Source organism: Camponotus floridanus, unplaced genomic scaffold, assembly GCF_003227725.1.
Source record: "Camponotus floridanus strain SB8 unplaced genomic scaffold, Cflo_v7.5 scaffold89, whole genome shotgun sequence".
NCBI classification, from domain to species: Eukaryota; Metazoa; Arthropoda; class Insecta; order Hymenoptera; family Formicidae; genus Camponotus; species Camponotus floridanus.
This window is the reverse complement of record NW_020229859.1, coordinates 107,838-127,733: the sequence shown is the minus strand read 5'-3', so window position 1 is coordinate 127,733 and position 19,896 is coordinate 107,838. Positions and strand designations below refer to the sequence as shown.

At 31.7% G+C, this 19,896-nt stretch overlaps 1 protein-coding gene across 5 annotated transcripts in view; it reads right to left on the bottom strand.

The window, feature by feature from the left end:
• The window catches only part of LOC105255900, a 124,449-nt gene that overhangs the window by 55,151 nt on the left and 49,402 nt on the right, over positions 1 to 19,896 (bottom strand). Inside the window, exon 1 of one of the 5 annotated variants that reach the window (XM_011265445.2) lies at positions 10,271 to 10,501. The exons of the other annotated variants lie outside the window; for them this stretch is intronic. Coding sequence (XP_011263747.1) covers positions 10,271 to 10,275 — 5 coding nt within the window. The 5' untranslated portion in view covers positions 10,276 to 10,501. Of the gene's footprint in view, positions 1 to 10,270; positions 10,502 to 19,896 lie in introns of those variants that run through there. 5 annotated transcript variants of the gene reach the window in all.

The window sequence follows — 19,896 nt, the reverse complement described above, 5'->3', positions numbered from 1 at the left end:
AAAGTCGCTGATATCTTGATTCAGAATCATTTATTTAAATTTTAGATGGCGCAGTTACAAACAACAATCACTACAAACAACGGCAAATGAAATATTTTCATTTTTTTATACCGACAACTTATTGTTAGTTTGTTAAAAATAAAGTATCATATTCTTCTAGATGAAAAAGATTAAAGTAATTGTTTTTGCAACATGTATTTGCAATATGAAATTACATTTTTGAACAACAACCATATTTTTTTTACGACGATTATGTATTCTTTTAATCTACATAAATAAATATTAAGATATATATATATATATATATATATATATATATATATATATATATTATATTTGCGGTCATCAAAAGAGAATAAATATTTTATGATATATTTTATGCATAATATTATATTATATATTATATATGATATTTTATATATTGCAAAATCATTTTTCAATTTTAAATTTTTTTCTTAAAAACCAACTCGTACATCAGATAGACACCAGAAGTTCACCAGAAATATTTTGTATAAAAACTCATTTATAATTCCAACTGTGAAAGCTGATAGATAAGTTTTTTTGTGTCGGTCAAAGGTTCCCTCTACATTTATTCCCGATCAATCTCGATTTGAAGCTATAAAATTTTAACAACGATTCGCTCAAGTCTCGTATATCGATGGCAACCAATCATCGTCCCCTCTTTCTATTTTGTGTTGTTGAGAAGATCAAGAATTTCCTACCCTCGGTTCGTTATTTTCCCGAAAAAGGAGGGAAAAAAAGAAATTCGAAGCCCCTTTAACCATCAGCAGTACACCGCTCGAAATCGACGTCTCCCTTTTTCACGAGGGAGAGACTATAAGAGGTGACTTTCTTTCAAAACCATTAAGAAATGCTGGGTCAGCCACGAGACAAGGTGTACGATATACCCTGTATAGTGGATAGATACTCTACAGCTTTTAAAAAAGCCCGGATCCCCGACTTTCCCGGTGATACTTTTAGTGCGTTTTATTGATCCTCGTTGAAAAGTCAAAGGAATCGGCAATTTAGACCGCTTCGAGCATCTTTCTCGTTTGCAGGAATTATTAAACGCGTGTCTCTCACAGCTGCGTCTCTGTAACCTTGAACTTTCGGCCCTGTTTGTCACAATTTTAGGCTTCATACCTGTTTCTCTCATAAATATTTCGTTAGGCTATCCCTTGTCATTCTTTAGAGCGCGAGAAGCGCTCGAGGGGGAGCGCAAAGAGCATCAAGATATTGTGGTGCAAGAACGACCATATTTGCGTGAAAAAAGGAAGAGAAATATAACATCGTGGACACTCTCCTATGTTTCGAACGGCACTTTTGCAAATATCCGGAAAGCCACCGCCCTGTGGCGTTTACGACCAAAGGTAGTTATGTCCCGCAGTTTATTCGAGTTTTCATCCCGTCCACACATGATACTACCTTATTTACTACTGTTTTGTATTTTATTCGCTTAATAAACTTGTGCACGTTGCTCATGCTTTTTGTTATTTTATTTTGTTATTTTATTTTGTTATTTTATATTTTATGTTGCTTTTCGTTATGTTAATTTAATCAACATACAAATTTATTTACTAAATAACTTAAATAAACTTAGGATACTAAATAACTAAATAAACTTCAGGATACTTGAACATTTTTTTGCAATTGAAAGACATATTAACTTTGCATATTTCTGTTAATGGAATGTTACTTAATATCATTAAAATATTATAATTATATAATTAATTATATATATATATATATATTATATATTATATATATATATATATATATATATATATATATATATTATAATTAATAATCCATAATCTGTCTATTTCCTTTTTTATATTTATATAATATACGCATATATACTTGATATACTATTATTTTCTTGGAAGCTTGGTTTATTAAAAGTAAAATATTAAAAGTAAAATATCATGTTTCTGTTAATGGAATGATACTTAATATCATTAAAATATTATAATTATATAATTAATTATATATATATATATATATATATATATATATATATATATATTATAATTAATAATCCATAATCTGTCTATTTCCTTTTTTATATTTATATAATATACGCATATATACTTGATATACTATTATTTTCTTGAAAGCTTGGTTTATTAAAAGTAAAATATCATGTTTACATAAATTTATTTTTCTGTATATTTCTTCGTTGTAAAGAATAATCCGTTCCAGCTTTTATTAACATCAACCCTTATATAATCACGTCGCTGGAAGTAAACTCTCTATTCTATAAGATAAAAAGACTTCGACTAACTAAGTTGTCTCAATAAACAAAATAACCCCGTGTATTATTACGAAATATATGTGAAAAACTACGGAAATTCCTATTTCTCGACAGTCGTATGGTATATTACATATCTTGTTATAAAACAGAACCTTCCGAGTGCTCCTGGTTTTTGCGTGCGACATTCTTTCACCGTCTATCATACTTACGAGGGATGTACCTTTTAGTGAACATCCTGGATGTTGATACAGAGAAGTCATTTGCGTCAGGCGCAGATGTTGCCGCCAAAAATTCGTTTATTGGAAGATGAAATTTCGGAGATACGTATACATCATCTTAATAAGTTAATATTTTAAGGACTCGTACGCTTGTGTATTCATGATACACTGTGTTGAAGTTACACTTGTAACTTTGTGACGTGAGATCGATGTTACAGCTGTCTCGTTCCCTAACAATTCCGGTTATCTCATGTATAAAGCGAGAGTTCAAATCAGTTCATAGCAGATACGAGTTTTCATGTTATACAGACAAACGCGAAAATGATCTCTACATCTACTCGTGACAGTAGCAAACAGTTCCAATGTTTGAATTATGAAAATTTATTTTAATATCTAATCTATTTCTCTTTGTCTCTTTTAAACACATTGCAAGCGTTTCAAACATATAATGTTTTCGCTTAAGAAAACACGATATACATGTTATACATACGCGAGGATATTGCTCATTTATGCACATGCTTGATTTGTTACAGGAAAAAAAGTAATCGAAAAACAAAGATGGTAAAAATCTGAAAAATATAACCGAAAGTCCGCATTATTTTTTTTTGTCAACCGTGTTATTAGCGCAAATACAAGTCCATTAGTACTAAAGTCACTATTTTCTGTGCAACACGCAATGTAAAAATTGCGACATGCATGTGCAGATTTATAAAATCTCGAAAATATCCGGGAAATACGTGACATTTCGAGGAATATTATAAATGGCGACGCGGTACCGCGTTTCGTAGCTTAGAAAACTCTACATGTAACATCCTCGAAAAATGTTCAAAGCGAAAAAACGAGCTTTACCAGATAAAACTACTTCACAAATGACGAGTGTTACATAATATCCATTATAAAAAAGCGCTCCTTTTCCTGCAAAAAATGGCTCGGTGCAAATATTCGAGGAATATTTGCAGTCAATAGCACGACGGATTAATAGAATATCAAATGAGAATCGTTATTAAAATCCCTCAATTAAATCGCTTAATTGGACAACGATTGCTTAACGATCTTCCGTTGCTGTTTTATAAAAGGCATTCCCGCGCTATAAAAATCCGCGCTAGACAAATGCGAGTGAATGTAATAAAATCAGATCGCGTTTTACATCCCGAAAATGATCGATTAAAATGATAATCGCGCGGTGCGGCGATTCAATGATATAGAGCAGAGAGCACGCACGGATCTATGCGCGAAATTAAATTGCATCGCGATTAGGACCGATTAAACGTTAATTGCGGAATTTATGCCAATTTACTCGCGCGTCCTCTCGTCGCGGTGACATAGTGTAACCGGATCATTGTATAAACTGCATCCTAAATCACAATGTTTCCATTTGTTAGTTGACAAAATCGTTAGTTGACTATATTCTTGTTTGCTTTCGCGAACATTTCTGCCATGCATTATAACGCTTCCTAAATATGCTATTACGTATAAAATATTTTTGATTATTATAAAAGAGAGGAAATATAAAAAGGAATGCTATTTTATCATAGGAATAATTTTTACAATAGTAAGTATAAATTATATCTACCTATGTGCATAAATTACATGTGTCTAATAATTATTTAAAATATCAAAATTATAGATAGATTATAATTTTTAAATATCAAAATTATAGATAGATTATAATTTTTAAATACGATAAATAATGATGCAGAAGACTTTTTGGGGAGGAATTTAATTATGCTTGATTGCAATCAAGCAAAATAATACGCGATTGTTAAAATTGTTATTATTAAATAATTAAATAATTAAATAATTCGAATAAAAATGTTTTATCAAACAAAATGTCCACATTTCTCGATAATTGAACATTTAATGCGTTCGATATGTATCTCTGAATACTATTATTTAAATTAAATTAATTTATTTCGGTTGAATTTATCAAAGAATCATATCATCGGATTAATTTCGATATAATTTCATTTACGTTTATAACAAACGCGCGATTAATGCATTTCCATACATTTCTAAAATGCAATTGATAGCTTCAGGTACTCAAGATTCTCGAAATGTGTATTTCCAATTTTTATTCGAAAAACTCGCAATAATAAACGTACAGCAGCGGCGATATTACGCGGCTCATGTGGAAACTATAAATCTTCGATATCGAGTGCAGAATTGCTCTCACAAATCGTACAGTAAAGGAATCGTTCACTTATGTTCTCTCTTTCTCTTTCTTTCTTTCTCTTTCGCTCTCTCTGTAGGTTTCTAAGCGAGGATACTTCCGTGCGGTAGCACGGTTCGATAAATGGCACTTCTCGCACCATTTGATGGCGCGAAGCTGTGCCGTGACCACGGAATTAACCACACTGGAACTTTCTCGTCTCTCTGGCGTGCTAATCTGCCCCGCTAAGCACGTTATCATAATTGAGCAGATTCCATACTCCACGTCGTCGTTAATTCAATTGCCGTGAGAACTAAAGACATTTACGGGCGCGGGTCCGTAGGGAAAACGCTCTGCTGCTGGCGCCAGATCTTGACGCAAGAGGAGACCCTTTGAATCGTTCACGATGGCATTACCGAAGTGGCGTGAAACGTGAATTATTAAATTCGCGAATTTGCGAAATGACGCAACGTGACATATTAGGAAAAAAATCCCATCTGCGAAAGCGTTGCGTGTTAAAATTCCTTACGGTATATTTCGCGGATGGAGCGATGATTATTTTCAACGATTTCCGTCCGTTTTCTCTCGCGACATTTATTGCATTTTAACCGACCGCATAAAGATCCGCAAATTCATCACTCCGTTATGATAATTAGATAGAGGACTAATTAACTCTAGTGGAATAAATGGCCATCAACAAATGAACATTTTGTGTAATGCAACAATCGCGCAATCAAATATATATTGATATATATTGATCGATCACTATTATAATTCAACTATACATATAAACAGCTACAAATTTTGTCGTGTCATATGAGATAATTAATCATTATATCAAATTAATACGAACTGCATTGTTTATCTGCACATGCATAGAAACTACTCGGTCGAATCACCGACATTCGCCGAACACTTTGCACACGTCTATTGTTTTATTAACTCGTCGGGAGACAATCTCTTGATTAATGCGACTTAACATTCAAACAGGAGAGCCAGTCAATTTTCATTTGGGACGATGCGAGAATTACAATTTGACGAGGTTAGCACGTTTATAAACGAGCAGATTCGCTGCTCGACGTCCACCGTCGATTCAATTACCGTATAATTAGCGGTACCGTTTATAGACACACCGGCCGACAGAGAAAACGATTTACCGATGGCATCGTGACAGGCAGGGTAGTCCGCGTTGCATTTAAGTATTTGTGATACACTATTACGGAAACTGCCATTAAGGGTTTATTGAGTTTCCCTCCCTGTTAGGTGGCATTCGATAAACGCAACGGAGCCGCAACGACCGCACGGCTTTCTCTTTCTGTCTCTTTCTCTTTCCTCTCCTTCTCTCTCTCTCTCTCTCTCTCTCTCTCTCTCTGTCTCTGTCTCTCTCTCTTTTGCTGCCGAACACGGAAAAGCAACTAAATTGCGTGTGCCGATAGAAAGGCACTCTCTAATAGGTCTACCTCGAGCAGGCAACGACACGTTCCGTAATAAAACCACCCACATACGCCGGCTTTATTAGACCGCCGTTGTTACGATATATTACACGCCGGTACGTTAGCACTAACGTATCGTGACATTTACGTTACTGTTACTTTTTAATAGAATATTGCATAGTTTAACCTTCAGCTATTGTGGTTATATATCGAGATAATTCTATTACGATATGAAATTTGACTCTAATAAAGGACTCTCGTAATTTATGTATTATATTTATCTTAGAGGAGCAATACATTAATGTCACTCTTGATTACTTTAGCCTTACGATTAAAGTAATAAAAAAGTAATAAATTTCATTAATTAATCGATAATCATTATTGAACTCTCAGAGATATAATAGATGAAAAAATATCACATTATCTCTGTACATGAAGAATTTACTTACTATACATTTTTTTTATAGTAATATTTTTTATTTATCTTTACAGAATCAAATAATAATCACGCGCCGTTAATTAATAAATTTTTTAAAATTATATAATAATTATATAATAATTATATTATATAATTATATAATAATTATATAATATAATTTTTTTAAATTATATAATCTTTTGAATTCGATTTACTTATTTATAGTTATTTTTAGAAATTTTCCAAAGAAAAATAGTTTTAGTTTATAATTGCTCTTTCGTAGGTATTTCTCTTATCATTGATCCTCGACCTCGTGACGTGACTATTTGTCACGTGCAAGCATATCGGTGTCTCGTTCGCGTATGTGGATGAGTCGGACGTGTTACAGGAGGCTAACGAAGCTCCTATTTTGCGGTTTGTAAGGTATTTACGAGAAGGATAATTAGATTCGCTTTCATCGACAAATTACATCCGCATTACGTTAGGTAAACATATGGCAACGAAATAGATAATTGGCATAAATTTACGATTTCAATAATATTACAAAAATGTACAGCGTATCCCCCGTAAAATTTTCGTCATCCTTAATTTTAATTATATAAGATTTTTTTTATATAAGATTTTTTTATATAAGATTTTTTTTATTTTAAAGAGACAGTAATCATGTTCGAAGTAACTTTCAAAATAATAGTTCTCAAAATACTTGATTCCTGATGTAACAATAATTTATTTCTAATATCTATCAGTAATATTTTATTTATTTTGCACATTCGTTAATTCTTTATACACGTAACATCCTCAACAACAATAAATACTTGAGTCAGTTTATCATCTTTCTAAAGAAATTTTTCCTGAAATAAAAATTTTAATGCAATATGTATAATAAATGCGAATTAATGAGGTTTAGTCGCACATAAAACTCACTTGAAGCGTGGTAAATATCTTTCGCGCGATATATTGTCATTTTTTCTCTTCTCTTTAAATGTTTTCCACGCCATACGCCGGGGGCGGTAGAAATGCGATTTACATAAACCGTTGGTATTAATACAAGTTACTAATATGCGTGGGTGATTATATTTTTTTCTATGTAATGAATATTCATTTCCTTGTACTAGAATAAATAAGTTTTAACGATACAGAACGCGCTTTAGAGAGAGCGAGTTGCGTGCATTCGTCGTCGTCGTCGTCGTCGTGAAACGATTACGGAGTTGTAACTTTTCTACGTCCGCACCCCATGTTACACATTTTCATTTCGCAGAAATGCACGCAAATACTTTCCTGTGCTACTGTAATCACCTCTATGTCCCCGGACATTCTGTAAATACCTTTCGGCAGGGAGATGATGGTGTGCTTAGCAGGTCACATTTTCACTCATAGCTCGTTCACATTGCGCAAAATGAGCCCCTGCCTTTCTCATCGTCATTTTCCTTCTGCACCAACCAACTTCCGCTCCTACTTAATTAACTTCCGACACGCGCAACCTGACGAATAGCCGAACGAACCTACGTGAGGTCATCTTCTAACCGCGTTTTGCCTGTCCGGTATACCTTTAGCTTAGCTAGGTTTCTCTATGCTAGTTTCTACACTGGCCACGCTTCTCGTTTAGATTAATGAGCAAGGACGCAGTCATGGTCCTTACACCGTGTCTACGAAATCAATTAGACGTGATGGGTAACCATTATGAAAGAATGTATGACTGAGCGCAGAACGAGTAAATGTAATTCAAACAGTTTCAAGTAATTGCAGTTTATTTAAATAAAATTTAAATAAACTGATTATCACTCTAACGAATACAAGAAATAATTTATTTTAAATATAAATTAAATTTAAATATAAATTAAATTTTTTAAATATAAATTTGTGCAAAACGTATATGTATAATAAGTAAAAATTTAATTTTTATACAAAAGTAATTTAATGAGTTATAAAACTGTAATAAATTGAAAAATGCAAAAGTATTTTCCATCTATATAAAATTATTAGTTTCAATTATTAATTACTAATTATTAATTACAACCATGTGTGTGAATATTTTAGACATTTTACACAAAATAACATTTAAAATTAAATATATTTTATATAAAATAAAATTTTAAATTTTAAATATGTTTTGCATAATAAAGAGAGATATAAATCGAATTTCTATCACAAAAAAAATGAACAATTAATTTTACAAATAATAAATAAATTAACAAAATATTAAATTAGTCACCTCATTAGACGGTTGGCCGAATGTTAGACCATTCTTTTTTATTTTTATTTATCTCTTGCTATTTTTATTCTGTGCATTCTTCATTTCTTCAATTTTATAATATTTTATAATTCAAAATAAATATAACAATAAATATAACAATAAAAATACATGCTTAGCACAAATATACTATATGTAAATCGTATGAAAAAAAACTACTCTTAAATTATAGTTTCAATTTTGTATGTAAATTGCATAGTTCGAACAAAACGGAATTTCTTTATTGAACGTAATATTAATGGCGCGCGAAACCATTACGGAAAATTATCATGAAGGAATGATGAATGAGAGTGCAAATACGTCGATGCGAAACTCCTGAGAGATCGCGTCGCCACGTCGTTGATTTGTGTCTGATTTGCTTACAAGTTGAACGATGATGGTTCAAAAGATCGATATTCAAAGCGTATTCCGAGGCGTTGATACCTGTCAACGCGATTGCTATGATCGAATGTCAACAATGACGTAGAAAGGTAAACGCTCGGGGATATAATATGCTATTTTCATTCTATTCGTAGTCTAGAAGGAAAATATCCCGCGAATAAAATTAAGCATTTATTAAAACACGAATTTAATCATTTATTAAATTATTTAAAGGAGAAATAGTAATGTGTGTTTATTCGAAATATCCGAAAAGATTTTCAAGAAGTATTTTGATGTTTTAATCATTTTTTAAAATACTTGCTTATGAGAAATAAGATAAAAAAAGAGTAACACACATTACATGTAGAAAATTTTATTTAATAAAATATTTCATATATGAAATATATTTATGAATAAATATATTAAAATATCTGTTTACGTTGGAGTTTTAGGTTGAAAGCATCTGCGTAAATAAGAGTGTTATTGCTTCGTACTATTGCTTTGAAATACTTGTGCGCATATCTTTTGACAGAAACATTCCCTTCGCTTTTATTCATATTATTTATTGATATATCTGATGTGACATTTTTATATCAAAGGGGAAATATATACTTGAATTCCGTGCAAGATTGCACCGTATAAGAAATGCTTGCTGAGATACGTGGAATGCGATGGCTACCGTTTCATTCATTCGGAGATAAAGGAGGATATATCTGTATTACACGAAATTTATTGACACAAATAGCTTTCGCTACACATCGACACTTCCGCACACATGCGATCATGTGTGAAGAGATTCGAAGCACGCACGATTGATGAGTTTCCATTTCAAGACGCATACACGTATAATCACCTTCGTACACATGTAACTTCTCTTCGCTTAGAAACGCTCACGAATGATTCCGAAGCGAACTTTCTAATGGCAATTTGCAGGTATATCGACACGAGTTTGAAAACAAACTTTAATTGTTTAAGCGTTTACGAGATAAACTTGGGAACGTAAGAAACAGACGCGTCACTCTCTTTCTTGAAATATCTCTTCGAAATTCCTTCTTTCGAAGATAAAAATAATTTAGTATTTATCGGCACGATTCGCATAAACCGAGTTACTGCCGCGAAAATAAAAGCATGGACAAGTAATTTTATGTAGAACAAGTAATTAGTTTAAAAGATCATAAACTGCTTACAGCATGTTGCTTCGTCGACGTCAATAATTCTGGGTGTGCTCTCTCTCTCCCTCTCATTCTTTTTGCTTATTCTTTGTTGTTTCTTCATGGCACTCACATGACACTCACTCGCGAAAATACGATTAGTTACAATAATTAATTAATACGCACATGTATTACTAATCACCGGAATATAATTGGGTGGCACTATGTATTGTAATTCTCGCGACGCGTCTTCTCTATTTGAGTCTCGTCGCGCGACTGACAACGAAAAACGACCACATGTAAACAATGCGTACGTGTATTATAAAGATCGGGGACGTTTAATACTATTGTTTACATACGATGGATTTATTATCATTCACACAATGAGATTAAAAAGAAAAGGATAGCAGCGCGAAGAGCTTAGTATGTCATTGTGTTATTGTGTAAATTTATACATGTGTATATGAAAAATATTTTTCTTTCATATAAAATTATTCATATTCACATGACTATTATATTTCATCCATTTCAGATATTTGTTTAAATTGTTAAACACGATTATTATATGATGTTTATGAAGACTGGATTTTTCTGTGTAGTATTTGGAAGGCAGTAAATCCTAAAAAGATAATAGCATAAAAAAGATATGTTAAAATTGCGAAGTAAGATAAAACTTTCTTCTTCTTCTCGAGAGAAAAATGCCTTTAACAATTTCACAGAGTTTCATTATAACGTTTCTCTATTCTAAATTCTTTACGGAATACGGACATAAGGATGAATATATTTCGCAGAAAAAAAATGTAGACAAGATGGAATAATTGACGTGATATATTGCGTATATATTTTCTTGCTTTTTCAGCTCACAATAATTACGTTTAATTTTTTATCACGAATGAAAATGATTTAGCGGTTGATGTTGGGACAGTCGAGGGCTTTTTGAGTTCTCAAATTTTTATACTATTTGATAATGGCATTTGTAACAGCGATGTACTCTTTTGCAATTTAATGAGTTATATGAAAATGTCATTTATTCATGACGTCATCAATCTCTATTGCACGAGACGCTGATGGATGTGTATGAAGGTGATTCAGTTCCAGATCTACGTATAACAGTCGATATCAGATAAACTGGAAATAGGAAAGCGAGAGAAACAAGAGAGATAAAATCTCCCCTTTGACCTCACCAAGTTTGACGGCTGTCAATGTCGCTACAAATTCGGCGAAACTTCGTTCTCAGCTGAAGGGAATTCAGCGGTTAAGAAATTTCTATATCACATTTATTTCTTTTCGAGAATTGAATATAAGAGAAAGATGAGAAAAATATGTTAGAGCAAAACTAATTACGTCATATATCCGAATTTGATTTCAACAAAAATTTGATTTGACGATTAATAATGGATAGAATTGATATACAGAGTGGCCCCGAACGTTCCAGCCAAACTTTGAGATCTTATAAGAAATTTAATTCTGAACAAAAAGTTTCCTATAAACATGGGACGAAAAATGCTTCCTTAAGAAGTTATCGCTCAAAAATCTCTGATGAAAGAAGAGCAAAAGGTGAAAAGAAAATAAAACTAAATAAATTTCTTGAAAAAAACGATAAAAATAAAAAATAAAAGTCTTTTTCTTTTATGAAAATAAAATAATTTTTTTTAACTGATATTTTAATAATAGCACGTAATAGTAGAAAATGAATAAAGACGTTTTTCAAGAAATTTATTTAGTTTCATTTTCTTTTTATTTCATTTTCTCTTCCTTTTGCTCTTCCTTCATCAGAGGTTTTTGCGATAACTTCTTAAGGAAGCATTTTTCGACGTATGTTTATAAGAAATTTTTTATTCAGAATTAAATTTCCTATAAGATCTCAAAGTCTGGCTGTTCGAGGCCAGTATAGATAAGATTTAGGATATTTTGAAACGCGACACCTTATATATAGGCTTGAATGATATAGCTGACAAACTGCGTTCTCGTATTACTGGCTAACTAGGACATTTGCACTATTTGTTGGATGACCAAGCGAACGTATTACTGCCGGGCCGACTAGCAACGTTCATAACTCCTTCAGCCTGACTAGTGATATGCTCGTATTACTGTTGAATTGATTTATTATCAGTATCTTTCATTTATTATATACTTTGAATTATGCAAATATTCGTAAGATGAAATCAATCATATTATTGTTCTATTGAAATCGTTCTTTTATGATTTTTTAAGCCTTATTAAAATATTGTTGAAGTTATAAATTCCTACAATACTTAACCGAGATTGAACTGAAAGTTTAAAGTATCAATTAACATATTTGTGAAAATATAATATTTTCATCGATAATCATTTCAAGTGTTCTGCTTTTAATATAATTTTTATGAAATTGAATTGAATATTATATTAAATTATAATTATATTGTTAATTAATTGGTTTTTTAAATACGCAAAAAATATTATAATCTAGCTATATTCTGTTGTTAGTTATTCTCTTAGATATTAATTTATCTCTACATAGATATTTACTCTATAGATTTTTATTAATTTCTATTTCACGAACGATACACGCGTAAAAACATCAAAGTGGATAACGATTTAATCAACCCTGTGTACGAAAAGGTAGATATGCAGGCAGGACTAAAATCCGTTGCGTAGAAACTCTAGACGAGAACTATGTAAAACGTTACGAAATTTATTAACATATAATGAAAAGAGCCGATATCGGATATTGAAGTACCCTTCCAAACTCCACGTGCCCTGTAATTGAAATATTTGCCGATATTTGAGTTAGGGACGAAGACATATATAACGGCGAGTTTAGAAGTTCTGTGGTCATCGGCCGACCATTATTTCCTGGTTATTATTCTCCCACCCCACGTCGCTTCGCGGTTTAAAATCTCGTCGCATCCATCAACTCTCCCTCTTTCGATTGTACGTCGCCGAAATTCGACGAATATTCCAAATTAGACAGATCCAGCTTATTACGTGCTATCGCTTTCTCAATGATAAATTGGCGACGAATCCTCTCTGCAGCGACATATTTTTAATTAAGCACTGTGCGAATATGGAGTATAATCTATAGACGCACTCGGATTTAATTTAATTAATCTCAATGCTCAAGCTTCGCATAAAATAGCATATTTTCGAATATCCGTGTCGAATCATGAATAATAGATATGAATATGAAGTAATATTCGTTCGCTTGTTAATGTACTCGAAATGAAAATCGTTTTGCATAATTTTCTTATAGGAAATATATAACAATTTCTTATAAAAAATAAAAGAAATATAAGAAATATATGGTTAATATATTATGGTATAATTAAATACTAATCCGAATTTGATTTTTTATGATGAGAATGCCAGATTAACGGTTGTAAATTGCTATGACAAGAATTGCAAACAACTCCAATTTTAGTAAAAGAAATAATCTTTTAGACTTTTTAAAATTTTATGATAATAATACATATATTTATATTCACTACATTATACATATGATTATATGATTAGTTTTATTTTAAAATGGTTAATTAAATAGTAAATAGTAAATAGTGCATTGATTTTTTATGATAATGTGTTGGGTTTTCATTCGCATTATTCAGGATTTAAAATCGGAAATTGCATTTTTGCTGCATATGAATATGCAAACATTGATTCTCGAAATCTGCGATTATCGGGATTGCAGCCGTCATATTTGTAAATAAAATATTCACTTGACGACGAAAATTTCTGTTTAACTTAAATTTTTATTTAATAATAGGCTCAATTCTCGTTGTGCAAATAGCAAAATATAATATAAACGTAATGTGAAATTGGAGATTGCGTCAAAATTAATTTTAAATCATGATGAATAAAGATTCTTCGTGATAAAATGACAGTTGGAAGAATGCTTCTCCATCTTTTATTATGTATTTGATAAATGGACGAATTCAATGCAACATTTTGGCATATTTTACTGTCCCTTTCGGTAGGCATATAGCCAGGGGATGAGCAATCGATAGAGCAAACTGTTGATTCTGGCCCGGATGTTGGCCACGATTCCGGATTTTATGGCGGCACGAGGCGAATTGAACACGCCAGAGAAATCAATCGTTTTTGAAGGCTATCGATCTGTTTACACAATAAGATGGAGAATATTAAGTAAGAACAGAAATTCTAAAAATTTATTCAAATATGGTATATTGGATTAAAGCATCATAGATATTTTTTTTTAAATTGTAAAATTAGAGAATAACGTCGATATTTTTTTATTAAAAATATATGGATTATTGCTGATGTATTATTTTCTTTTTTAATCGAAATATTGGAAAATGAGCTTCTTTATGTTTCAAATAGTTTCAAATAGTTAAAAATGATATCTCGAATGGATGCACTTAAGACATTAGTTTTTCGAAATAATCTCAATTATTTTTATGAACTTTTTTGTGACCCTAACAATGTCTTTTTTATCGTTTTAGTGCATTCATTCAGATGTAGCTATCGACAAATTAGAAAGATGGTACCTCGGTGTGTATATATACTTTCTCTTTCTTTCTTTTTTAAAAGCACTCGTTTATCTGTTTTCACGGTTAAACTGCTTCGCTTTCAATTAAGACGGATAATCGGTGTAAGATTGTAATTAACGGTATTTATAAAGAAAAACAGAAATAGTTTGCTAGCTCAATTTCTGGAGAAAAATCCAATTGTAAAGTCGCGTTGAATTATACACGTTAATGATAATGCGCAAAAAGTTTTTGAAAGAAAAAATAATAAAAATTTAAATTTAAAATTAAAAAATTTTAAATTACTACAAGATTTTTATTTATTTTTATCTATATTAAATCTCTATATTATCTAGTTATCTATATTATCTCTATATTATCTATATTAAATCTCTTAAGTTGATTTTTATGTTTTAATTTGCTTTGAAAATGAAAATCTTTAATACCAAAGATAACAAGATTTATTTTTTAATATAGATATTTTACATTATGCAATACTATACATATGAATTATTAAAATAATTACAATTTCGATATCAGAGATATTGTAAACAAATGGATATGAGTTCAAATTAATGAATATGCATAGATACACACATATATATATGCATATTTAGATATCGTGAAGCTGTGCGTAACATAATTACGCATACATTTCCTAACTTTTCGATAACTTATACAGAAACTGTAAATTTGATTAGCATGAAGAGAGAGAGAGAGTGATTTCGCCAACCAACAACACGCTAATCGTTGCACGATAAACTTCGCGTTTAACATAGTGATATATACAACACTTTCGCATCCGAGTACTAAGTGTTAATCTGATATTCAAGTATCAAGTTCATGAATATGCGATCATTCCACATTGATACCACATTGATCTTATATCATTGATAATATATCACGTTGATTTTAATAGTTAAATTATTAATTTTAATATTAATGTAAATATCAAAAGAACTTTTTGTTGCTTTATTAATTTCTGTTAATATAATAGAGAGAGACAATATTTTATAATTTCGTGTGTTATTTATTATCTGTTTATAACTGAATTATTAAAAACTCGATAATATCAATAATATTAATTATTAGTAATATAATAATATAATATTATAATATTAATTATTAATATAAATACATATATAATATATTATTTTCACATGTATATAGTAAATTTTAATTATATATATATATATATATATATATATATATTTAATATATATATTTGACGAATTATATTTCAAATAAAATACTGTAGTACTTTCTGTAATTTTTTAGTTGCACACAAAGTAAGTTTGTAATTCGATATTGTTCAATATATACCTATAGGACTTCCCTTTCTCTTACCTAAATATATCAAATTCTCAAACTACTTTGTACGCACACATACGAGCGCACGCACACACATACATAACACTATGCTTCCCCCAAGTCAATATCGTGCGTGATCCTTCCTAACAGAAACTGTCACTTAATTCACTTGTATACTCAACTTAAAACTTCGGTATACTTTCTCCGATCACGAACGGCTTTTCATAGGCTCTTTCATAGGATAATCTTTGAAGAAACAAGAAAACAGTACGGATACACCCTCACAAATCCGCTTTCTATCTTCGGTCGCTTCTTCCAACACGAATTCTGGTCACAATAGCAACATCTCAGCTTTGCTTTTTCTTTTCTTCCATCCGCTATAAATACGAATCGCGAGTTCTGTCGACCGTGACCTCTCGTTAAGCCGTAATTGCATCGGGCTTTTCACGAGGAAAAAAGATCCTAGCGAGATCTTGTACTATATCAGAAAAAGATGTACCAATAAATATCTGGTATCAAATAATACTGGTAGATAATTTTTAAGAATCTAGCTAAATAAAAATATATATTTAACCTTTTTACAATCTTTATTTAACTTTTATAATAATTTAATTTAATTTAATTGAAATATTTTTAAAATTATATATTTGATTAAAAAATATATATTATTAAAAATATATATTATTTATTTTAGACTATATTAATTTAAAAAAAAGAAGTTATATATATAATCATATAAGTATAGCATTAGTAATCGTCATCTATTGTGCTAATCGGCTATTGATACATTTTTTCCAATCTCTAATTTTATTTACCTTTATTTGGAAGATATCGAGCAATTACAATGCACGTTGCGTATTTTTGTGACGAAAAATCACGATTTAATTTTCACAGAAAGTTTGATGAAATTGAACCGTGTGAAATAGGTGTTATCTTTCTTCGTGTCTCTTAACCTGAGGGGATCCATTTTCGACAAGTAACACCCTAAAATCCCGACGTATTTTCATCGCTCGCTCGGCTTCGTTGCTATTTTCTGCCTTAATTCTCAATTTCACCCTCGATCTTTCGCGCCTTGCTCTCGATGCTGTTCTCTCGAATCCCTCTTGAATTCGAAGAGTTTCTCGCGATTTAAAACCTTCGCGAGAATCTCTCGTGAGAGATGTACATTGATGCAGAGAAGTTAATATCGCGACTAGATAGCTAGATATGGAAAGAGAGAAAGCAAGGAAGAGAGTGAATGAGAGAGAGACACAGTAACTCTCATCCGAAATCGATGGAGCTTAAGACCCTGGACAACGAAGGCTACCGGGATGCTCTGGCGCCATTGCTTCGGTCGAGGAGCTTCTGCGGTTCTTTTCTGATTGACGAAGCTGGTCGGATGTTGAAGGACGTTCGAGTGCCAAAGAAAACATTTCGCTGTGGTTGTTCATGGAAATGATTGAAAATGGATGCAAATAGGGAATAAGCCATCTGTGCCTTATTCATATCAAATATTTAAATGTTTTCGTAAACAAAAATTTTACATAATACCGCATACAAAGTTTCGAGATATATTATATGTATGCAGATATAAAAAAAATTTTCATTTTTCGTTATAAAAATTATTGTATAAATTTAGAATTATATATATTCGAATGGCGGAAAGGGCCTATTTAGCACATATTTGAAATGTTATTATAATATAATTATATGTTGAAAAGTTTTTAATTTATATATTTCTTTATGCAGCGGTGAATTTTTAAATTAATTTAATTTTTGCTTTTATTTCCGTCGAATTTAATATCTCTTTGTAAATTATACTCTTTGTTACACATTTACATACGCTATATATTCTATAATACATTGCGAGATAGACATCGAATATTGCATTCATGAAAATCCAAGCGATCACTTATCTCAAACGGTTTCCACGATGAGCGGCAGGGGAGATTCGGCAGGTATGCTATTCGATTTCCGACTCGTGTTTTGCTTCGTAAATCACAAACAGAATTGATAGAACAAGTCGGCGGGCGCGCATGCAAGACAACAGATTCGATTCACGCATACGTCGAATACATTTCAGTCGATTTCGGCTTGCCGCATCTATTTCGGTATATCGAGGGAGATCTGCCGCGATGGAGCAGCGGGGGATTGAAGAGCGGAGGGAGAAGCGAAAGACGCGCGGGAAGACCTGATCGATCGCGGTCATGAGTACGATGGATGCAAAGCACGTGTCAAGGTAAAGCGGCTGCTGCGTCGCCGGGAAATCTCCGCTGAAAACGTATTCCGATGGTTCGTAACGATTTCTCCGGATGTGATACCTCGCGATTGCCGCTTTAGTCGCGAACGAGAGCACTCGTGCACGTTGCCAAGCTGCGAAATGATCTTCCAGTCCGACGCGGCTGCGATCGATTTGCATAAAGACGTTTAATATTCAGAATCTGTGACGCGTCGAATCTCGATGGTGGATTAAGTATAATCCAACTAGCACGAATACATGTTTCAGTTGAATCGATAAGTAAAGGGATCAAGAATAGATAAAGATTTAATTTTATTTGCCGATTTCCCGTGTTTGTGAAACTGTCGGCTGGAGATACATTTATGTATGTGTTATATGTATAAATATGAGGACGATAAATTAAAATTGATTCTGATTGATTTCAAGTGGGAGATATTTTATATATACTTAATGGTTTTTAAATTATTATATTTGCTGATTATCAATGCGGTATTTGTTGCTTTTAATTCCGAAAAGCGCGATTGAGCGAAGAAATATTAATAAATTGTTCTTTAATTAAATTTAATCCAACGCATTTAATAATCGAATAACAATTATTAAATTTATACTTCTAATCTAATGAATTGTGATCTGACAATGAGAGTTTCAGATTAATCGAGAATGCGAAATGTCAACAGCTGTTATATGTATTTTGCGTAAATTTCCTCGTCGAAAAAGTTGATATGGAGAGAACTTAACAAACATGGCAACGGTTATTTCATAATCTCATTAACGTGTCAAAACGTGGGTGATAATCGTTGGTAATAATTCGACTCGCGCTGATCTAATCCGCGAATCGCAAGTTATCTGTCGCTTAATCGGTTGGAATTATTAATTAACTCTATTCCCACAAGTATTCCCGTTCGCCGGAAGTTTTGACGATGATTGCGAGCGAGATTTGTAAATAAGTAAAGCGCACTTAATATGGAGAAAGGGAGATAGAACGAGACAGAGAGAGATGGAGAGAGAGAAAACGGAAATGGTAAACACGCAGAAATGCGATGATTCGACGATGTAAAGGCCGACATCGATAACTTTTATGTTATTATATTATGCCTACCGTATATATTTAAATAACAAATTTACGAAGGCAAATTTAGGAAAGCAAATATTGTCAAAATAATTTCTGCGTAACCTTAAACTAGAGTTATTGCGTATTAATACATAGGTTAATTAAATTATAACATACGGTAAGGCAAAATGTTGACAAATTAAATTGCTCTTTTATTTCTCTTGTTATTTATGGAGAGAAAGTTTCATCATATTAGCGTGATTGACTTGATGCTATTCTGTTTCTTTACACATTTGATCATACATTTTAATTGCATCGTATGCTTTTGTTTTAAATTGATCGATCAATTAATCAACTGTTATTGTCGCTGATGGTGATATGTTATCGCGGAAATGTTATCATGAAAATTTAATCACGTTTTACCGCATTTACACATACATACATATATAATGTACACACAAATTGGATCTGCATTAAAAATTAACTTGTTAATGCAATTTGAAAAATATATATAAAAAATATGTAAAAAATTTTACTTAATAAATAAAGTAAGCAAATTGGAAAACTTACGTATTACATAATGAGGGAATGAGGAATGTAATATCTAGAATTTGCTTCT